Source organism: Phyllostomus discolor, chromosome 3 (assembly GCF_004126475.2).
Source record: "Phyllostomus discolor isolate MPI-MPIP mPhyDis1 chromosome 3, mPhyDis1.pri.v3, whole genome shotgun sequence".
Classification (NCBI taxonomy): domain Eukaryota; kingdom Metazoa; phylum Chordata; class Mammalia; order Chiroptera; family Phyllostomidae; genus Phyllostomus; species Phyllostomus discolor.
The window spans coordinates 178,716,988-178,739,825 of NC_040905.2; the positions used below are offsets into that span (position 1 = coordinate 178,716,988).

General features: G+C 38.9%; 1 protein-coding gene and 1 pseudogene across 2 annotated transcripts in view; one reads left to right on the forward strand and one right to left on the reverse strand.

Annotated features, from left to right (window-relative positions):
• Positions 1–19,567, reverse strand: part of KIF27 (kinesin family member 27) — an 86,685-nt gene extending 67,118 nt beyond the window's left edge. For both annotated transcript variants that reach the window (XM_036021787.1, XM_028515047.2), the window contains exons 1-4: positions 19,445–19,567; positions 13,964–14,348; positions 7,709–7,909; positions 596–1,557 (exon numbers count right to left, since the gene is read on the reverse strand). In XM_036021787.1, the coding sequence (XP_035877680.1) occupies positions 596–1,557; positions 7,709–7,909; positions 13,964–14,261 (1,461 nt within the window). In that variant the 5' untranslated portion in view covers positions 14,262–14,348; positions 19,445–19,567. The remainder of the gene's footprint in view (positions 1–595; positions 1,558–7,708; positions 7,910–13,963; positions 14,349–19,444) is intronic.
• Positions 6,538–7,059, forward strand: LOC114504110 (annotated as a pseudogene).
• Positions 19,568–22,838: the final 3,271 nt, after the last annotated feature.

The following is a 22,838-nucleotide window of genomic DNA, read 5'->3' on the forward strand; positions in this document are numbered from 1 at the left end:
GACTGGGAGTCAAACCAGCAACCTTTTGGTTCATAGGCCAGCACTCAATCCACTGAGCCACACCAGCCAGGGCTCAATAAACATTTTTTGAATGAAAAGTGGGCAAACGTAATTCTGAACTTAATATACATACATGCAATAAATACACATGTATGTATAAACATACATTTCTTTTCAAATATTACCAAATATGACGACCTGTTTGTTTAAAAAAATCAGTACCTCAAACTCAAGGGATGAAATATTTTGTTCTTTCAAGAACCACTGACCCATAGCGGGATAAAACACAATAAAGTATAACTTGATTTTGTTTCTGAAACTGTGTTTCTTTTTTCTCTAAATTTAATGACCAAGTCCACAAAATTGTATTTAATAAATATAACAAATTAAAGTCATTTTACTGGAGAAAAAAGAAGCCATGAAAGGTGTGAATTATAAGGAGACAGCAATAGGAAAGGGTGAAACAGAGCAAAGCCAAATGAGAGTTCACATATAATCCTTCCAAAATTTTTCTGAAATTCTATGACAACTCTTACTTGCCCCAAATACATTTAGTCCTTACACAAGTTATTTTATAAAAGCAGTGTCTAAGTACCTGGCATTTCTTCAGCTCTCGCTTCAGCTGGATAACTGTAACATGCTGTGGTCCTTCTTCCAGGCTTTCAATGCCTTGGCTCCCTCTGAATGAGGTAAGAAGGGCCTTCCTGACCTCCTGGGTCATGTTAAACCACTCCTGCAGTTTTTGTTGCTGCTTTTGGTTTAGTCTGACAGCATCTTTTAACTCCACCAGGAAGGTGAAGGCTTCCTCTATACACTTTTGGTAACCCAGGCATTCTCCTTGGAGCTGAGCTACTTGCTCCTCAAGAGAAAGGATCTTGTTTTTTTCAGGAGTTCCCTCTCGATGGATCTGGCTGGTTTGGCTGATACTACTAGCCTGTTGGCTTTGCAAAGCTTCTCGAAGCAACTTAATCTCAAATTCCATTTCATCCATCCGGTCTGACTCAGGGCTGAAGTTTAAGGTGGGTTTGTTTCTGATGTTACGCGCTCTGTTGGCGTATTTGAGAGAGTTTAAGGATTCGTCAAAATCCAAGGAAGACGGGCTGACACAAGTGATCATGACTGTCTTGGCACTGCCGCCCAGGGAATCTTTCAGAAGCCGGGTGATTTTAGCATCCCTGTATGGGATATGTGAACTCTTCCTGCGTGGGTCCCCGAGAGCACTTATTACATTTCCTAAAGCCAGCAACCCACTGTTGATCTGAATGGATTCTTTGAACCGCTCGCCGGTATTCCCTGTTTTCGTTACTCTTTCTGATCCAGCCAAATCCACAAAGTGAAACTTGGAGACAATATGTCGACGGGAACACCAGGATCCGTCTTCAGCTACCTCTGTACTTTTTACAACTTGACAAATGCTGATTGTAAAAATTGCATGTGATCTACTGGAGTGTTCGTTCATCTGGGTGGTGCCTGTGTGCCGGGCCGCATTCCCCATCTCCAGCAGGCTCATCACTTCATCTGCACTCTCCACCTGGCATTCCTTGGTCCCAACAATCACTTAAAACAGAAAATTTTTCAATCAAGCTTTAATCAAAATTCAATATAGTTAAATTAACCACACAACAGTTATTGTTTGCAAGATTGCCCAGCTAAGACAGTCCCTTTTAAAAAATCAATAGTATTTCAAATTACAATACATATCAACATTAAATAATTTTAGATAATCTCCCAAAGGAACATTTTACAGAGAGCACTCATCTTGTTTAAATTCTAGAAGATATCACACTGTACATCATGTTTAACGATCTGGTTTCTTTGTAGGCACACACCATGCTCAATTTTTCAAAACAGATGACATGTCCTGGCCAGGTGGCTCAGTTGGTGGGAGCATCCTCCCATATAACAAAAAGAAGCAGGCTTGATTCCCAGTCAGGGTACACACCTAGGTTGCAGGTTCGATCCCAGGGAGGGTGCATACAAGAATGCAATGGACCAATGTTCCTCACACTGATGTGTGTGTCTCTCTCTCTCTCTCTCTCTCTCTCTCTCTCTCTCCTCTCTCTCTCTCTGCCATCCCCCTCCCTCTCTCATCCTACCCTTACTCTCTCTAAGGTCAACAATAAAATATCCTCAGGTGAGGTTTTAAAAATAACAATAAAGTAGCTGACAAAAAAAATCCCTCCTTATTCTAGTATTTGTAGAATCTACTAGATTAATTAAAAGATAATAGATTATATAATTTAATTTTATAATGCAAAATAATCAGTAATAGTTCATTTTTAAAAGTTAGTTTCTTTTGAGTTTTGTTACTACTCAAGCTCACCTTAGGTTTAAGGTGTTTTGATATCGTGAAGTAACAACCAATAATAGATGAAAATTTCAGTATAAACACTTATTCATTTTGAAAATAGGTATGCCCCACATAATATCAGAGTGCAAGGTAAACAAATGAGATGGTAATTCAAAACAAGCCACAAAATTTCTTAACCGCAGAAAAAGAACCAAAAAATAAGCTAACTATTACCCACATTATTTGTTTATATCCAAAATATTTCAGAAAGGAGTAGGCGGATTTTGGATTGGAATCAAAACAGTGAAACTCCTGATTCTCAGCTCAAATCAGTGCTGTACTTCCTTTTTAACAGATCCTGCCATGCCACTGTTTCTATGAAAAATAACCATTTTGCTTACATTATTTTCATCATGACCTTTTTTAACAACCTGGTTCATTTAAAGCTCTAAAGTACCTGCACTACAGACAGAGCTGAAATATTAGCAATTGTAAAATATCACAGTATAACTAAATCAGAGCATAAATTTTATTTATTTTTTATTTATTTATTTATTTTTAGGGAGGGATGGAGAGAGAGAGAGAGAGAGAGAGAGAAAGAGAAACATCAATGTGCGGTTGCTGGGGGTTATGGCCTGCAACCCAGGAATGTACCCTGGCTGGGAATCGAACCTGGGACACTCAGAGCATAAATTTTAGAAAATTTTTCTAGTGTTAGGCTACAGCTGAGTACTCCCTGTGGTTTTCAAACCCAGCTGCACATCACCTGGGAGGTTTAAAAAAAGAAAGTACCAATGCTGGCCCCACCCCAGGCTGATGCATTAGAGTCTCTGAAAAGTGCCCAGAAACCAGTATTTTTTAAAAAGCTCACTACCTCCCACAACCACATCAAAATTACAACTAAACTATAGACCAACTATCATCACAACCACCCAAAATCAAGCAAACAGAAGTCCTAGAATGATAGAATTAAAGAACACACGAGACTGGTAGGAGGGGTGGAGACTCGGAAGGGGCTGGTGCCTCTCCCACGTGTAGCAGATAAAAATCTGGAGCAGTATCTTGGTTGTGGAGGTCCTCTTTGAGGAGCAAGGGGTCCCAGCCCCACATCAGGCCCCTCAGCTCAGGGTTCCAAAGTCAGAAAGAGAAGTCCCCATAACCTCTGGTTGTAAAAACCAGTGGGGATTGAGTCTGAGGAAGATGGAAGCTTCTGGAGTCCCAGGCAGTTTCTCTTAAAGGGCCTGCACATGAACTTACTCAATTCACTCCCTTTCAGCTCTAGCATGAGAAACTGCAGCAACTTGAAAGACACGTGAGATACATGGAGAGGAATGGAATTGTTTGGCATAAGAGCAACAGCTTTCTCCCAGACAGAAGTGCTCAGAGGGGCCATATTTCCTTTTCTAAGCCCTCTTCCCACAGAGTCAGCAGGTAGGTACCACGACTGAGACTCTACTAACCTGGCTCACACTGTTTACCCTGCCTGGATGATTCCCTGAGGCCCTGCCCTACCCAACTTTCAGGCCCACCCAAGCTGTTTCCATCCAAATGGTTTATCTTGGCTCACAATACAGATTTTCCTAAATTCTCTCAAACAAGCAGCATCTGGCCTTAGTGGACCACATATGTCTCACTATGTGGCCCCAGGCTTAGGACTAGCAGCACTGGGCTTTGGGTCACAGCTTGGCCTTGCCTGGGCACCTCTAAGCCCAGAACGAGTAGAAGCCATCTGCAGATCACTTTGTAGCTTGTGCCAGGTGGCCCCAGGAAGAACACAGGCTGTGGTTAACCTTGGCCTGCACCTCCAGGAGGCCCCAGAGCCAGCACACCAAGTGAACAGCTTCACACCACATTGAAGCACCACCATTCAACACCTACACAAGCGGCACACTCAAGGGGCGAATTCAGCAGGCACCTGAGCCCTGCTGAATTAAGTCCTGCTCTGTGGAGAGGGTACCTGTAGCTGACCCTCCATGGTGGTCAGAGGTCAGTGATCAGTGGTCACAGCCAGTCCATGCAGCCAATCAGCCTAGGTAAATCCCTCCTACTGACGTACAACCAGAAACCAAGGCTCGAATATAAGAGGAGGGTATACAGCCCACATGGAGGTGCAACTCAAGTGCCCAGCTTGGGTGATAGGGTAGACTGTGCCACGGGGCCCTACAGGACACCTACTACATTAAGCCACCCTACCAAACCTGGCAGAAATAGCAGCTCTACCTAATACATAGAAACAAACACAGGGAAGCTGACAAAATTAAAAAAGATAAAGAAATGTGATCCAAATAAAAGAACAGAACAAAACTCCAGAAAAAGAACTAAACAAAATGGAGACAAGCAATCTACTAGACACAGACTTCTAAACATTGGTTATAAAGATGCCCAAGGAATGTAACGAGACCCTCAACAGCATAAAAAAGATCCATTCAAAAATAAAGGATATATTAATTGAGATAAAGAGTAATTTACAGGGAAACAACAGTAGAGTGGATGAAGGCCGAAATCAAATCAGTGATTTGGAACATAAGGAAGAAGAAAATACCCAATCAGAACAAGGAGAAGAAAAAAGAATCCAAAAAATCAAGGATAGTGTAAGGACCCTCTAGGACAACTTCAAGTATATCAACATGTGCATCATGGCGGTGCTGAAAGGAGAAGAGAAAAAGCAAGACACTGGAAACCTACATGAAAAAAATAATGACAGAAAACTTCCCTAACCTTGTGAAGGAAATAGACATGCAAGTCCAGGAAGCATAGAAGTTCCAAACAAGATTAACACAAAGAGGCTTACTTCAAGACACAGCATAATTAAAATGCCAAAAGTTAAATACAAAGAGAGAAACTTAAAAGCAGCAAGAGAAAAGCAGTTAGTTACCTAAAAGGGACCTCCCATAAGACTTTCAGCTGGTATCTCAAAAGAAACTTTGCAGGCCAGAAGAGATTGGCAAGAAATATTCAGAGTTATGAAAAACAAGGACCTACAACCAAGATTACTCTACCCAGCAAAGCTATCATTTAAAATCAAAGCTTCACAAACAGAAACAAATAAAAAGCTTCCCAAACAGAAAAAAGCTATAGGAGTTCATCACCACCAAACCAGATGTTAGAGAGAAAAAGATTAAAAATATGAACAATAAAATGGCAACTATACACCTATCAACAATTTAAAAATCAAAATAAATGAACAAGCAGAACAGAAAGGGACTCATAGATACAGAGAACATTGTGAAAGGAGAGGGTTCAGGGAAAGGGACTAAAAGGTGAAGGAATTAAGGAGTACAAATTGGTTGTTACGAAATAGTCACAGAGATGAAAAACACAGTATAGGGAATATAGTCAATAATAGTATAATTGCTATGTATGGTGTCAGATGGGTATGAGATTTACCAGGATGATCACTTACTGATTTATGTAATGTCTAATCACTGGGATGTATACCTAACATAATAATGTATGTCAACTGTAATTTAAAAATGATTTGAAAATTTTAAAAACTGTATTGAATGATCTAATAATTTTATAAACTACTATATGTGCTTTCTAAAAAAACAACAACAAAAAACAATTTCTTCAAACATCCAGGAATGCCAGAGCTGCTAAGACAGTGCCTCTAAGGTGGCAAGCTCTACTGCCCCCTGCAGGCTGTTGTTTGAATGACAACAGCCTTCTTTTCTAGCCACTGTGAAATTCCCCCAAGGAGTCACTCCTCTGGCAGGACCCTTTATCTCCTGGAAGGTTCTACTAAATGTGTTTTCTAGGAGAGGAAGACATCCAAGAACAGTCATTTGTTATTAATAATAGTGAAAATATGGAAACAGCTTAAATGTACAACAATGGAACAGTGTTAAATTATTATAATACATTCAGAAGACAAATGACCATATGACTACGAAGGGTCACAAGGCTGAAAACTAATAACATGGAAATGCTTACAATATAAATATTAAGTGAAAAAATTAAATGTAATACTATTGGTGGGGGATGCAAGTACATTAAGAAACAATTATACAGTCCCAGCCGGGTGGCTCAGTTGGTTGGAGCATTGTCCTTTACATCAAAAGGCTGTGGGTTCGATTCCCGGTCAGGGCACAGATCTAGGCTTCGGGTTTGATCCCTAGTCAGGATGCACTGAGGAGGCAGCTGACTGATGTTTCTCTCTCACATTGATGTTTCTTTCTTTCTCTTTCTTTTTCTCTCTCTCCCTTCTTCTCTCTCCAAAATCAGTAAGCATTATCCTTGAACGAGGATTAAATTTTTTAAAATTCAGAAATAAAAATAATAAATAAATAACAATTATACATGCATAGAAAAAGAAATCTGGGAGGCCCTCACTTCATCCAGCAACTAGCACCACTCCTGGCAGCACTGTCCAGCACTGCCCATACCGTGGCCTTTGTCTTGGGGCTTCCCTGCATCTACTTGGCCCTTATCCTACAAAACAATGAGGTGACAATGAGGTGCCATGTGACAGTGACAGAGGATAAGATCAGTGCCCTCGTTAAAGCAGATGGTGTAAATGTTGAACCTTACTGGCCTGGCTTGTTTGCAAAGACACTGGCCCATGTCAACACTGGGAGCCTCATCTGCAATGTAGGGGCTGGTGGACCTGCCCCTGCAGCTAGTCCTGCACCAGCAGGGCCTCTGCTTCCCCAGCTGAGGAACAGAAAGTGGAAGCAAAGAAAGAAGAATCTGAGGAGTCTTTTAATGACATGGGCCTTGGCCTTTTTGACTAACCCTCTTTTACAACACATTCAATAAAAAGCTGAATTCTGGGAAAAAAATGATCTTTAACTTTCCTTCTTATACTTTTCTGTTGCCTAAATGTTCTATACAGAACATGTCACCTTTTAAGTTAGAAAAGTATAAAGTATTACTCTTTAAAATACTTGCATTTTAACCCTCCCCTCCTAGCCTTCTCCCATTTCCAAAAAATGGGTATTTCATAAGATTAATGTGTTAAGCACAGGGTATCAGATTTTGAGAAGCACAACAAAAGACAGGAAAATGTCACTATGGAGAAGCAGACACATAAACTTTCTACGCTTGAAAAAATAGCATGCAATAGGTATACTGGGACAAAAATCAAAGGAGAAAGAATTCTGGATCAACTTGGACGAACACCAAAGGAAGAAGCCATCCCCAATCTTCAGGTAATCAAGAGGAAAAAAAAGTTCAGTACAATCATAGGAAATCAGTACTATCTTAAATTACAACTTAGTAACTTCATCTTACCTACCAGTTGAACTAGTTAAAAGTGATTTAACTGATATTGTTAATCAACAATATCATTCAATTTTAAAGTAAAAACAAATTCATTTTGCTTCTGTGCTTTTAAAGCTTCTTTGGAATATGTCCAGAAGCTGAATTAAATCATATCTATTTGCTAAAGAAGGCTACCAAGTAAGTAGGCTACTTTACCTGTGTTTCCTTTTTCATCTTCTCGGATGTGAAGATCCTTCATAGATGTCTCCAATTCTAGAAGATCTCTTAGGTCTTCCTTGTATACTTCTATATAAGATACTTTTATTTTAAAGTCAGTGCTCGGATTTTCAGAGATGTTTTGAAATATTTCTTGGATAGCACGAGGAATGATGCCCTTTTTATCCTCCACAACTGAAGCTGAACATTTAGAAAAAGAAATCACACATTAAACTTAAAATTTAAGAAAAGCTACAACATAAAATTTACAAGCAATACATTTCTTCTTATAATTCTCCGTATTATAAATCTTTTAAACCGTAACTACAGAATTCACAGGTAAAAATTTTCACATGCATGCCCTTACTCAAAATTCACTCATGCATTCATTTAACAAATGTTTACTTAGTGCTGTCCATGTGCCAGGTGGTATTCTAGGAGCCTGGGAACCTTTAGTGAACAAAACGGAAGAAAAAAATCCCTTCCCTTGTGGGACTGTACGGAGGAAAGACAGGCAACAGCAAAACACAATAACTGATCAGTGATTAAAAGTGATAGGCATGCCCAGATAAAAGACAGGACAGAGTGAAAGGGAGTGGAAGTGTGAGTACATTTAGGTGGGAGGTGTTTGCAGCTTTCAGTAGGAAAGTCATGATGAGCTTCACTGAAAAGCTGACATTTGAGCAAAGACGTGAAAGAGGTGGCAGAGGAAGCACGTGGGTATCTGAGGGGAGCGTGACCTAGACATAGAGAACAGCCAGTACAAAGACGCTAAACTGGTGTGATCCATAAACGAGGAGGCCAGTGTGGCTGAAACAGAGAGAGAAAGGGGAGAGGGACTGGAGATGAGGTCACAGAGGTGACAGAAGCCAGAACATGTGAGTCCTTGTAGACTTTGGGTTTTACTCTGAGTGAGACGAGAACATGGGAGACAGCAGTAAGTTGTGATTTAAGAGCCCACCCTGACTGCTGGGTTTTGCAAATACCATAGAAGGGAAGGGGTGGGTGTGAGGAGACAGCTTAGAAGTCAGGGCAGTTATCTGGGAGTTAAGAGGGTTGAGGATTAGGCATGATGGTGGCTCACAGCAGAAAGGCAGCAGAGAAAAGGTGAGGAGTGACCTGCTTCTCGGTTCATGTTGAAGGGAACATTAAAATCCCCTGGCAGATTGGAACTAGGATGTGAGAGAAAGCAATGAGTTAGCAATGACTCCAAGGTTTTGTCTTAAGGCACTAGAGTTGCCATCAATAGATGTGGGGAAGAGCAGGGATTGAAGTGGTTTGAGGGGGAAATGGCAGTTCATTTTTTTTTAAAGATTTTACTTAATTATTTTTAGAGAGAGGGGAAGGGAGGGAGAAAGAGAGGGAGAGAAACATTGATGTGTGGTTGCCTCTCTCATGCCCCCAAATGAGGACCCAGCCTGCAACCCAGGCATATGCCAACTGGGAATGGAACCAGCGACCCCTCGGTTCACAGGACAGCACTCAATACACTGAGCCACACCAGCCAGGGCCATTAAGTTCATTTTTTTGACCAATTAAGCTTGAGATGTCTGTTAGCATCTGACTGCAAAGACTAAACAGGCATTTGAATATATAAGTCCAGAGTTCAAGACAGCAGTCTGGACTGGGGGGTTAAAAAAAACCCCTGGAAGTCAGCTACATATAGTTTTTAATGTCATGAAAGTGGATGAGATCAGGGGGAAAAGTACAGTCAGAAGCCTCTCAATACCTCTTCTCCTTCATCGCTTCCACAACCCAGCACACAGATCAGTACAGTAACATTATGAATGAATAAAAGTGCATACAAGAGACTCAGAATACTTGTACACCAATGTCCCCAGCAGCATTACTCACAATAGCCAGAGGGGGAAACAACTCAATGCCCACCAACAGAGGAATGGATAAACAAAATATGACACAGCAATAAAATGGAATATTCTTCAGTCATAAAAAGGAAGTTCTGAAAGTGAAAGAATCCAGACACAGGAGAACAAATAGTGTATACACCCCTTCTAAGAAATATCTAGAAGATGAAAATTCATAGAGAAAGAAAGTAAACTAGAGGTTACCAGGGGGAGGGGGAGGGAAGTTATTTCTTAATGGTTACAAAGTTTCTCTACATTTTGGTTGCTGAAAAACAGCAGTGATGGTTGCGAAACACTGAATTTAAAGTCAAGAGAACTATACTCTTAAAATGGTTACAATGGTAAATTTTATGTCATATATATACATATATATAACCACAATTTTTGAAACAATAAAAAAAAGTACAAGATAAACTTTAAAATAAGTGAAAGAATAAATTGGGACTTAAGGTTAAATGAACTTCTGCAGGCCAATTTAGAAAGAAAATCACCCACCATTTTCAGCATTGTTCCACAGAAAAAAAGTTACAAAACATTAGCTTATAAAGGTACCTTAACACAAACTTGCTTCCAAGTTGAAGATTACCAATGTTTAGATTTCTGGCAACACTCATCCTGAAAATCTGAACCTCTATTAAATTGGGCTGCCTTTCACCTAATTTAAGATGCAATACTGCCATCGTGTGGCAAGTAAAGGAAATTGTAGGTTTTGTAACACAAGGGAGAAAGATTCCTTTTTGTCAGTTTCCAGGAACTTGCCAATAGCAGTATCTATACACTATAGTGTATGTTAAGCATTCTGGATAGCCACTATAAGTAGCTGATCATTCCCGACCACAGCAGATAACAAAACAGCACAAAAATTCAAAAGACTTATCAAAAAACTCAATTTCAAATAATATTTATGATAAAGCTTCAAATACATATTTTGGTAACCTAAAAACCACATTTCAACGTTAGGCTTACATTCCTAGTTTCTTTCTTGCATATTTTTTCTTTCTGAAATAAACTATTTCATACAGAGAACTTACAAAGTTTTATATTTCAGCAGCCACCAGCTCAATAGCTATTATATGCTATTTTAAAAGTACAGAAATTAAAGTTTTTAGAGAAGATTATGCCTGGTAAAAGCCAGTACATCCAAGATTCTGAAAAGTAGGAAAATTAGTATTAGTTTAAATAAGGATCATATTTAAAATAAGAAATTTTCACCCTGCCACAGTAACTAGCAGGGTACCCTAAACACTGCAAATGCTCAATAAAGTATTTACTGGGGGGGGGACCCCAACATTATTTGCATGGCCAATAATCAAACAGCAGACAACTGACCCAGAATTGGTGTCAGTATGGAAAACTGAAAATGCTCACTAATTTCACAAATATACAAACAACACGGTACAATTTTTCAGTTTATGAGATGGTAAAGAAAAAATACTTTGGATTTATATATCCAGGAAATGATAAAGATATGAACAAATGGCTTTCATATATTGATAGTGAGAATACATATAAATTGGAACAAACCTTTTTGGAGGGTAATTTGTCAGTATCTGTCCACATTTTAAATGTGGTTGATTCCCCAAATCCACTTCTAGAAATATATTCCACAGAAATACTAATATGCAAATGAAAATTAAATGTACAAAGATATGTAATGCAACTTCTTTTATGAGTAAAAATCAGGAACAACCTAAATATCCATTAATACTGGAATGAATAAAACATGACCCATTCACCCTGGCTGGCGTAACTCAGTGGATTGAGCTCAGGCTGCGAACCAAAGTGTCACAGGTTCGATTCCCAGTCAGGGTACATGCCTGGGTTGCAGGCCATGACCCCCAGCAACCGCACATTGATGTTTCTCTCTCTCTCTCTATCTCCCTCCCTTCCATCTCTGAAAATAAATAAATAAAATCTTAAAAAAAAAAAAAACATGACCCATACAAATTATAAAATACTATACAGCCAAAAAATGAAATGAAATTCTATAACCCAAATGAGAAAAATTAAATGATATTTTGTATGGTTAGATGTGAAAAGAAAGTTACAGAACCACAGGTGTAATATCTCATTAAACAAACAAAAAAGAAAAGCAAAAACTACTCATGCATCTGTAACATGCTTAGAAGAATGTCTGCAGGACTCTAGAATGGCACACATCAAATGTTATTTCCTGGAGATGAAAGGGGCATTTAATTTCTTAATCATCACCTGACAACTGTTTTTCCAATGAAAAAATTAATATATATATATTTTATATATAGGGGGAAAACACCATCAAAATAGTTTCTAATGGTGATCTATTTCTCTGGGTATAGAGTGCCTTGGAGCAGTTAAAGTATTTTAGGATGATATATAACTTTTTCCCTTAAAGAATTAAAATTACACTCATGGCCTCTTTAAAGAAAACTATAGCTACAACTGTCACCAAGATCTGAACATCTCATACCCCTATTAGTATAATGCACATACTGAGTCTTTAGGGTCATAAAATACTGGCCAATCAAAATGAAATAAATACAGCCCTGGCTGGTGTGGCTCCGGCCAGTGGACTGAGCACCGGCCTGTGAACCTAAAGGCCACAGGTTCAATTCCCAGTCACAGCACATGCCTGGGTTGCAGGCCAGGTCCCCAGGTAGAGGGAGACCTGCAAGAGGCAACCGATCACTGTCTCTCTCCCTCATTTTCTCCCTCCCTTCCCCTCTCTCTAAAAATTAACGAATAAAATCTAAAAGCAAAAAATTTATTTAAAAAATACAATCTTCAAAAAAAGCCACAATAGTAGAGAGCCTGAAATTTATTTTGAGAACCTAAAATAATCTCGTATCTTGAGTCTCCTAATCCTGTATACCAGTGATCCTTAAAAAATGGGAAGGATAGTGGCATTGGGCAATGAAGGCCCCTCCATTTAATCTTTGGAGTGAGGGCCTCCTCAAACCACACAGACACCTTCCAAACCTCACCCCCGCATCCCTGCACTTATTGAGAGATGTTTCTGAAAGTCACATATTCCACCTTTGAGAAGTATGAACGTAGAAAAAAATACTGAAAACCATTACACATACAGACATTACTAATGATAATTTTAAATAATCATGTATATGCACAACATTCAAAAGATTGCTTTTAGTATGAAAATGCCAATTGCCAATACAGTAAACAGTCTCAACAGAGGACATGGCTTTCCAGTCCAGTGCAGTCACCAGCCACCTGACTCAATGAGCCCTTAATCATTCTGCAGCTGGAGCTCCTCACTTAATAAAGGAAGAGAAATGATTTTCAAGGTTCCTTCCAGCCCTAAAGGAATCTTATGAAACCACCTTTCCCAAACTAAAATTACAAGCAGGAAAAATTATATCCTAAAGTATACAGTTATTTAAAATAGAAATCTGTATACAGTGAGGTAATGGATGTGTTAACTAGAAGGGAAGAATCCTTTACAATGTACACATACTTGTATACCAAATCATCCCAATGAACACTTAAAAGATCTCACAATTTTATTTGTCAACTATATGCCAATAAAGCTGTAGAAAACTGAAATCTGGCTAGGAAATGTCGGGGGGAAGACACTAAACTACATAGTAAATTTCTCTTATATTCCTCTATGTTCTAGTTACAGGACTCTTAATATTTACAAGTGGACCATTAAAAGATGCAAAGTCTAATCATGTTCATTCATGTCTCTCTAATCTAAATTCCATTCAAAATGACAAAAGGTTGCCAGAAGCAGGGGGTAGGAGGTGGGGGAAATGGGTGAAGGTAATCAAAAGCCACAAACTTCCCTGACAAGCTAAGTCCTGGGGATGTAATACACAGCACAATGACTATAGTCAACAATTCTGTATTGTATATTTGAAAGTTGCTAAGATTTCTCATCACAAGAAAAAAAAAACTATTTGAAACTATGTGAGGTAACTGATATTAAACTGTGATAATGATTTTGCAATATAAACGTATATCAAATCATTCCTCAAACAACTATAATTGCAAATTAAGTTGTTCAATAAAGCTTCAATATTTAAAAACAAATGTTTTTCCTTTACTATTTTTTTCTTTGTATTGAATTTATTGTGGTGACACTGGTTAACAAAATCACACAGGTTTCAGGTGCACAGTTCCACAAGACACCATCTGTGCACTGTATTGTGTTCACCACCCCAAGCCCAGCCTCCTTCCCTCACCTTTTATCCCCTTACACCCTCCTCCACCCCCTCCCCCCACCCTCCCCCTTAAAAACAAATGTTTCAAAGATGACATATGGACGCATCTGACTGTCCTATTCATTATTTCACTCACTCAATATGCCGAGCACCTACTATGAGTCAGGTATGGTCATATTTTCGTTTCATTCAAGTGTTTCAAAAGTCAAAGAGTATGAGAATCTTACCAACATGGCCTCCTCCGATGGTGTATGTCTTCCCAGATCCAGTTTGTCCATAGGCAAAAACAGTTGCATTATAGCCTTCGATGAGTGACAACACAAGTGGCTTTATGCACATATTATAAACTTCATCTTGAGTGGAATTTTTGCCAAAAACAAAATCAAAAGTAAAGACTCTATCTCTCCCAATGATAATTTGATGGGTGTTTGGAATAACTCTCACACAAACTTGATGATTATGAAGAACTTCTTTGCAGAGCAGAGGTCTAATTCTTACAGCAACTTTTACTGGTATTTCTTCCATGGCAGCTTAGATTTTACTAAACAGATTCTCTACTTCACATTCAGTGTCTAGTGTGAGAAACATCCATTTTACATAAGATCTGGACTCCTGTGTATCAAAATAAAAACAAAATTTAATTACTGACTCTTCTACCCTAATAAACAAATCATCATCTAAAGCAAAGTCAATTATAGCAGGTTTTGCTCCAAAATTACATAGTTACAAAGAGTCTGTCTTGTGAAAGTACATCTATAATTTACGGATGAAATGATACAATGTCTGGATTTGCTATAAAATAACCTAGGGAATGAAGGTTATTGATATTGATAAATGTATTGATATCATGTATTGATAAGTGATGAAACTAAATAAAAGCACATGGGATTCAATGTGCCCATCTTTCTGTAATGCTGTTTCCCAGCTCAATCTAAATATTGAATAATTAGGGAGTTAGAAAATTAAGGCAAGAAAATAACTAGGAAATTGTACACAGGTGTTAAAAGCAAGTCCTGGTATTAGGTTTTATAGCTACACATTGAAAAATAACACCTTTTCTTTGCCACAAATATTATATAAGTAAACCCATGAAATAATTACAAGGATTTCAAAAAGTCAATATAAATTTAAAAGGAAGTTTTTATTCAAAATAATCAAAACTAACAGAAAAACTGCTTTTGCACTCCTAAATTATGTTCAACATATTTCTGAGGTTCTCTGAATGTAGAATTAATACATTAAAATTAAACTGCACCCTGACTGGTGTGGCTCAGTTGGTTGGAGCATCATCACGTACCCAAAGGATTGCAGGTTCCATTGCCTGTCAGGGCATACACCTAGCTTGAGGATTCATTCTCCAGTCTGGGCACATAGGATCCCCAGCCCAGGCACTTACAAAAGGCAACCTATTGATGGTTCTCTCTCACATTGATGTTTCTCTCTCTCCCTTCCTCCCCCTCTAAACATCAATGAAGAAATGTCCTCAGGTAAGGATTAAAAAATTTTAAATTGGTAGCTATACTTACAATGAACAACTTGAAAAATAAATTAAGAAAACAATTCCACCCTGGCTGGTGTAGCTCAGTGGACTAAGTGCCAGCCTGCAAATTGAAAGGTCGCTGATTTGATTCCCAGTCAGGGCACATGCCTGTGTTGCAGGCCAGGCCCCTGATGGGGGGGGGGGGGGCATGTGAGAGGTAACTGATCATGATCTGTCACACACTGGTGTTTCTCGACCTCTCCTTCTCCCTCCCTTCCCCTCTCTCTAAAGTAAATAAATAAAATCTTTTTAAAAAAAATTCCATTTATGCCCTGGTTGGCGTAGCTCAGTGGATTGAGCACAGGCTGAGAACCAAAGTATCACAGGTTCAATTCCCAGCCAGGGCACATGCCAGGGTTGCAGGCCATGGCCCCCAGCAACCACACATTCATGTTTCTCTTTCTCTCTTTCTCCCTCCCTTCCCTCTCTAAAAATAAATTAATAAACCTTAAAATAAAATAAAATAAAATAAAATGGCTTCCCTTTTAAAAAATTCCATTTACATTAGCATCAAAAGAATAAATATACTTAGGAATACATTTTTTTAAAGATGTGTAAAACTGACACTTTGAAAACTACAAAATAATGTTGAAAGAAAGTAAAGATCTAAATAAATGGGGAAAAACATCTCAAGTTCACGGATTGGAAGACAACATTGTTAAGATGACAATATTTCCCAAACTGATCTACACATTCAACACAACTCTTACCATAATCCTAACTGACTCCTTTGCAGAACTTGACAAGCTAATCCTAAAATTCATATGCAAATTCAAGGGACACAGAATAGCAGAAACAATAGTGAAAGAGAACAAAATTGGAGGACATACTCCCCCAATTTTAAAACCAATCAATAGGCCTGGCTGGTGTAGCTCAGTAGATTGAGCGCAGGCTGCAAACCAAAGGATCACTGATTCAATTCCCAGTCAGGGCACATGCCTGGGTTGCAGGCCAGGTCTCCAAAGCAGGATGTGTGAGAGGCAACCACATATCAATGTTTCTCCCTCTCTTTCTCTCTGCTTAAAAATAAATAAAATTTTACAAAAAAAAAAACAAGCAATAGTAATCAAGACAGTATGTATGGGCATAGGCCAGACTTAAAAATCAAATGAAAAAGGAAAGGTAGAAGGTAAAAGGGGGGTAAATGGTGGTGGAAGGAGACTTGTCTTGGGGTGGTGAACACACAACACAATATACATATGATGTATTACAGAAGTGTATACTTGAAACCTATATAATTTTATTAACCAATGTCACCCCAATAAATTCAATGAAAAAAGAAATTTAATATGGGGAAAAATATTAATGGAAAAGAATTGAGAATCCAGAAATAAATAATCACATTTATAGGCAACTAATTTACAACAAGCATGCCAAGACAATTTAATGAGGAAACATGGTCTTTTCAACAAATAGACATTGGACAATGGATAGCCACAGTCATAAGAATGAAATTGGACTCCTATCTCATATACATAAAAGTTAATTCAAAATGGCTCATAGACCTAAGAGCAATGGTTGAACTATAAAATTATTTTTTAAAGATCTTATTTATTTATTTTTTAAAGAGAGGGTAAGGGAGGAGAAAAAGATAGAGAGAAACAGTGATATGAAAGAGAAACATCAATCGGTTGCCTCTTGCATGCCCTCAGCACACCACCAACTCAGGACCTGGCCCACAACCCAGGCATGTGCCCTTACCAGGAATCAAACCAGTAACCTTTCTTTTGGGGATGATGCCCCACTCACTGGGCCACAATGGTCAGGGTGAAACTATAAAATTCTTAAAAGAAAACATAAGGGTAACTCTTCCTAACTTTGGATTTGGCAATGGTTTTTCATATAGGACACCAAAAGCAAGAGCAATGAGCAATAAAAGGAAAAACTGATAAAATGCACTTAACCAAATTTAAAAGTTTTATGCCTCAAAAGACACCATCAAGGACACAATGAAAAGACAACTCACTGAATGTGAGAAACCATTTGCAAGTATATCTAGTAAAGATCTGTATCTGAAATATATAAAGAACTATGACAACTCAATACTAAAAAAAATTTTTAATGGGCAAAGGCTCTGAAAAGATATTTCTTCAAAGAAAATATTAAAATGGGCAATAAGCAGAGGCAAAGATGCTCAATTATTAGTTACCCAGGAAATGCAATCAAAACCACAATGAGATACCATAGCATGCCCACTAACACAACTATAGTCAAAAAGACACATCATAAGCGTTAGCAAGACAGTAGAGAAGACAAAACCCTCATACACTTCTGATGGAAATGTGAAATAACGTAACTGCTTTGTAAAACAATCTGGCACTTGCTCAATAAGTTAAACAAAGGGTTATCATTTTACCCAGAAACTCTACTCTTTGATATATACGTAATAGAAATGAAAACATCTGTTCACATAAAAACTTGTACAGGAATACTGTCTTGGTAGGATAAAAGGTTTAAAAATGTAACCAGTAACCTATGATAATGTTTAGTGCAGATGATGAAAAAAATCAGTTTGGGAGAAGGCAAGTCTTGAACAGCATCATTAAGTAACCTAGCAGGCTAAAACTAAAATAACATTTTTAGCACTACTTGCCATGGAGATGTTAATTAAGACATATGTACTATTCACTAGCCTTTAAAAAAAAAACTCTGCAGTGAGTGGATAAGTCTGAAAAGGATCACAATAACAAAAAACATTTACATCACTCTATTAAGGGCCCACTAAAAGTTTTTAAAAAATCAGCTCCCTGGGCTGCAAAATTCCAAAACAGAGTCAGCAAACTATCTTTAATGGCCATAGAGATGCATCTAACCTTCCAGTTTTATTCATTCTACTAATATTCAGCACCAAAAAAAATAAATACTCATATATTTGGTAAATCTTTTCTAGGACCCTAAAGGACTCTACAATCATTTGGTACTGTAAACTTCTCCAAAGAAATTGCAGAGATGCTGTGTTGAGGTGGTTCTTCCAAATGTCTCAGAACACCTACATTAGTTTTCATCATATAAATTAGTTTTTTTTAATGCCATCACATTAAAACACGGTTTGTGTTAAGCCAAGCCTAATTACTTCCAAAGAAACTGAAAGTAGTGCTAAGTGTAATTGGGATATTTTCATTTTCTTGGTCTTTATAATAGGAATTTGGCTACAAAGACAAGGACTTGCAAAAAATTAATATATAAGGATGTGATAAAAAAAAATCCACAGCACTTATACTTCTTAGCTTCTGGTCAATAACAGTGATCAGAAGCATAAGTATTATGCCATCATTAAATGTAAAGAAAGGGGAAATCTGACTAGCTAGTACTCTTCAGGCATACTCGATGGAAGTTCGAAAGCTTAGCAAAGGCAAGAGAAATATTTGACGATTGTTGCCGTGTCATTAATCAGAAATAAGTGCTTCCAAAGACTGTTTCCATCCTGTGCCCTTGGTTATTCAGAGATAGTGGTTGTCTAAAAACTGTGGCTTGTTAGTATTTCCATAAGAAATTTCCCAGCAACCGGACAGTGAGTCGCATAAGGATCTCAGAAAAAGCTCCAAATACATAAAGAACTCAGTGGAGAAGATACGAAAGAGGGAAAACAACGAAGTTTTAAAAACTTGAAGAGGGCGGTGTTACTTGAAAAGTTTTAAAGAAAGAATTTGGGCATCCTTTCTTTATCAATTTATGAACTACGTCTGAGGGAAGGGGCTATCGGACTTACTACATAGAGGCCTTAGAATGTGCCAAGTTTCAACATCCGGTACGGAAAGAAGACGGCCTGCGACAGACAAAACGAAAGCCCCAAAGGAGGTGGCCCTTCCCATACCTTCCAGATCCCGCACTCGGAAGTACCCACACGAAAAATACACCAGGATCGGACCCAGTGCCGCTCGATCCCGCACCCCTATTCCCTCCGCCCTTCTCAGAGGGACCCAACTTCCTTCGGCCGCTAGGCTGGGGTCCCAGTACCCCTCGGGATCCCTCGTCGGCCTCGCCGGTGCCCCAACCGCCCCCCAAGCCCTCCCGCGGCAGACCCCAACCCCGAGAGCCCTGCTCTCGGCCGGTGCTCCCTCCCCTCAACGGCGGCCCGGGGCGCTGCAGGACGGCAGGACGCCGCACCCCACCTGACCCTGATAGCCCAGCCGCCGCCCCCGCCCCCCCCCCCACGCCACGCACTGACCAGCAGGAGAAAGCCTCGGTCTCCGGCGGCGAGCACAGCGCAGAACTCCTGGATTTCCCTCCAACGCGCTGCCGCCGCCGCCTGCGCCTTTTGTTGTCACGGGTTCTCCTAGCAACCGGCGAAGCCGGACGTCACCGCCCCTCCCAGCCAGCCGCCGTGCTGCGTGCTGGCCCCGCCCCCAAGCCTTGTCCAGCTCTGTCGAGCCGGGGATCCGCGGACTTCGTACAAACCCTGTCAATCCCGCCCCGCCTCTGGGGAGCTGGTTGCGGGGCACCTGGAGGCCTACCTTCCAGCGTCGTTGAAAATCCGGCACCCAACGACCCTTCTCAAACTACTGAGCCGAAGTAACTCTCTGCGGCCAGGCGCTGGCCGGGTAGTCCTCCCCATTTGCCAAGATTGCGAGTTTCATCCCGAGTCAGGGCACACACAAGAATCAACCAATAAATGCATCAATGGTGGAACAACGAATTCGTGTCTAGGTGTCTCTCGCTCTCTCTCTCCTTTCCTCTAGCTCTCTAAAATCAATAAATAAAAATTTTTTAAAAAACAGTAACTTTTGACACATTTATAGAACGAATGTGAGTCACATTGAGTTTCAACATTTTAGCTACCAATTCAATTTATTTTTATTGAACTTTGCATAAAATGAATCTTTTTAAAGTATATAATATTTAACCCTGGCTGGTGTGGCTCAGTGGATTGAGCACTGGCCTGGGAACCAAAGGGTCGCCAGTTCAATTCCCAGTCAGGGTACATACCTGGGTTGCAGACCAGGTCCCAATGAGGGGCGCACAAGAGGCAACCACATATTACTGTTTCTCTCCCTGTCTCCTTCCCTTCCCCTGTAAAAATAAATAAAAATTAAAATATATATTTATATTTTTTCCCATTACCATTTAGTCTCCTTATACTCCCCTCTGTCTACAATCACCACACTGTTGCCCATGTCCATGAGTCCTTTCTCCTTTTTGCTCAATCCCTCCACCCTGTAGCATACCACCCCCACTAACTGTCATCTGCTCTCCATCTATGAGTCTATATTTTGTTTGTCCATTTTGTTCATTAGATTCCACATATGAGTGAAATCATATGGCATTTGTCTTTCTCTGACTGGCTTATTTCAATTAGCATAACATTCTCCAGGTCCATTCATACCTTCACAAAGGTGAAATTTTATTCTTTTTTACAGCCGAGTAGTAATCCATTGTGTAAATGTCCCATAGTCGTTATATCCACTCCTCCATTGATGGACAGTTGGGCTGCTTCCATATCTTAGTAAATGTAAATAACACTGCAATGAACATAGGGGTCCTTGTGTTCTTTCGAATTAGTGTTTTGGGTTCCTTTTAACCCAAACTGAGTTGAAAGGCAGATCCATTTTTAATCTTTTGAGTTACCTCCATACTGCTTTCCACAGTGGCTGCACCAACCTGCATTCCCATCAGCAGTGCAAAAGTGTTCCCCTTTCTCCACATCCTTTGAGATGGTATCTCATTGTGGCTTTAATTTGCATTTCTCTGATGATTAGTTATGTTGAGCATCTTTTCATATGTCTATTGGCCATCTGTATGTCCTCTTTGGAGAAGAGTCTTTCAGGTCCTTAAAGACCCATTCTTAAATTGTTTTTTTTTTGGGGAGGGTGTTGAGTTTTGTAAATACTTTATAGGCTTTTATTAAAGCCTGAGCCACCACATTTTTTAAGATTTATTTTTATTTTATTTCTTTTAGAGATAGGGAAAGAGAAATAGAAACATCAATGTGTGAGAGATTCCATTGTCTCTCACGTGCCCCCAACTGGGAACTTGGCCTGCAACCCAGGCATGTATCTGGACTGGGAATCCAACTGACAGCTTCTTAGTTCATAAGCCAGTGTTCAATCCACTGAGCCACACCAGCCAGGGCTTATAAACTTTTTATATTAACCCCTTATAAAATGTATCAGTGAATATGTTCTTCCATTCTGTGGGTTGTCTTTTTATTTTGTTGAGGATTTCCTTTACTGTGCAAAAATTTTTTAGCTTAATGTAGTTCTGTTTGTTCATATTTTTTTGTTTGTTTTTGTTTCCCTTCCCTGGGGAGATATATCTGATGAAAAATTGGATGAGTAATGTCCAAGATTTTCCTGCCTATGTTTTCTTCTACCATTTTTATGGTTATGGGTCTAACATTTAAGTTTTTGAACCATTTTGAATTTATTCTTGTGAGTGGTATAAGGTGGTCTAGTTTCATTTTTCTACACATATCTGTCCAATTTTCCCAACACCAGTTATTAAATAAACTATGTTTAGCCTATTGTACATGCTTGCTTCTTCTGTCAAATATTAGTTGACGATAAAGGTATGAGTTTATTTCTGAGCTCTCTGTTCTGTTCCATTGATCTATGTGTCTGTTTTTAGAAAAGTACCATGCTGTTTTCATTACTATGGCTTCATAGTATAGTTTGATATTAGGTAGTGGGATTCCTCCAACTTTGTTCTTCTTTCTCAGGATCACTGTGAGGGGCCTTTTGTGGTTCCATATACATTTTTCAAATATTTGTTCTAGTCCTATGAAGTACATCATTGGCATCTTGATAGGCATTGAATCTATAGATTGCTATGGGTAGTAAAGATGTTTTAATGATGTTAATTCTTCCTATCCATGAACACAGTAAATGCTTCCACTTATTTGTATCTTCTTCAATTTCTTTCTTCAGTATCTTATAATTTTCCAAGTACAGGTCTTTTACATCCTTGGTTAGGTTTATTCCTAGGTGTTTTATTCTTTTTGAAGCAATTGTGAATGGGATTGTTTTCTTAATTTCCCCTTCTGTTCATTCATTATTAGCATATAAAAATGCCACTGATTTCTGGATATTAATTTTGTATCCTGCTACTTTGCTGAATTCATTTATCAGTTCTAGTAGTTTCTTGGTGGAATCTTTGGGGTTCTCTATGTGTAATATCATATCGTCTGCCAATAATGACAGTTTTATGTCTTCATTTCCAATTTGTATGCCTTTTATTTCTTCTTTTTGTCTGATTTCTATAGCTAGGACTTTCAGTACTATGTTGAATAAGAGGTGAAAGTGAACATCCCTGTCTTGTTCCTGATCTTAAAGGGAAAACTCGTAGTTTTTGACCATTGAGTATGATGCTGGCAGTGGGTTTGTCATATATGGCCTTTATTATGTTTAGATATGTTCTTTCTAATCCCACTTTGCTGAGAGTTTTTATCATAAATGGGTGCTGGATTTTATCAAAAGCTTTTTCTGTATCTATTGATATGATTATGATGTTTTTATCCTTCATTTTGTTTATGTGGTATATCACATTACTGATTTGCAAATGTACAAAATTTGCATTCCTGGAATAAATCCCACATGATCATGGTGAATGACCTTTTTCATGCATTG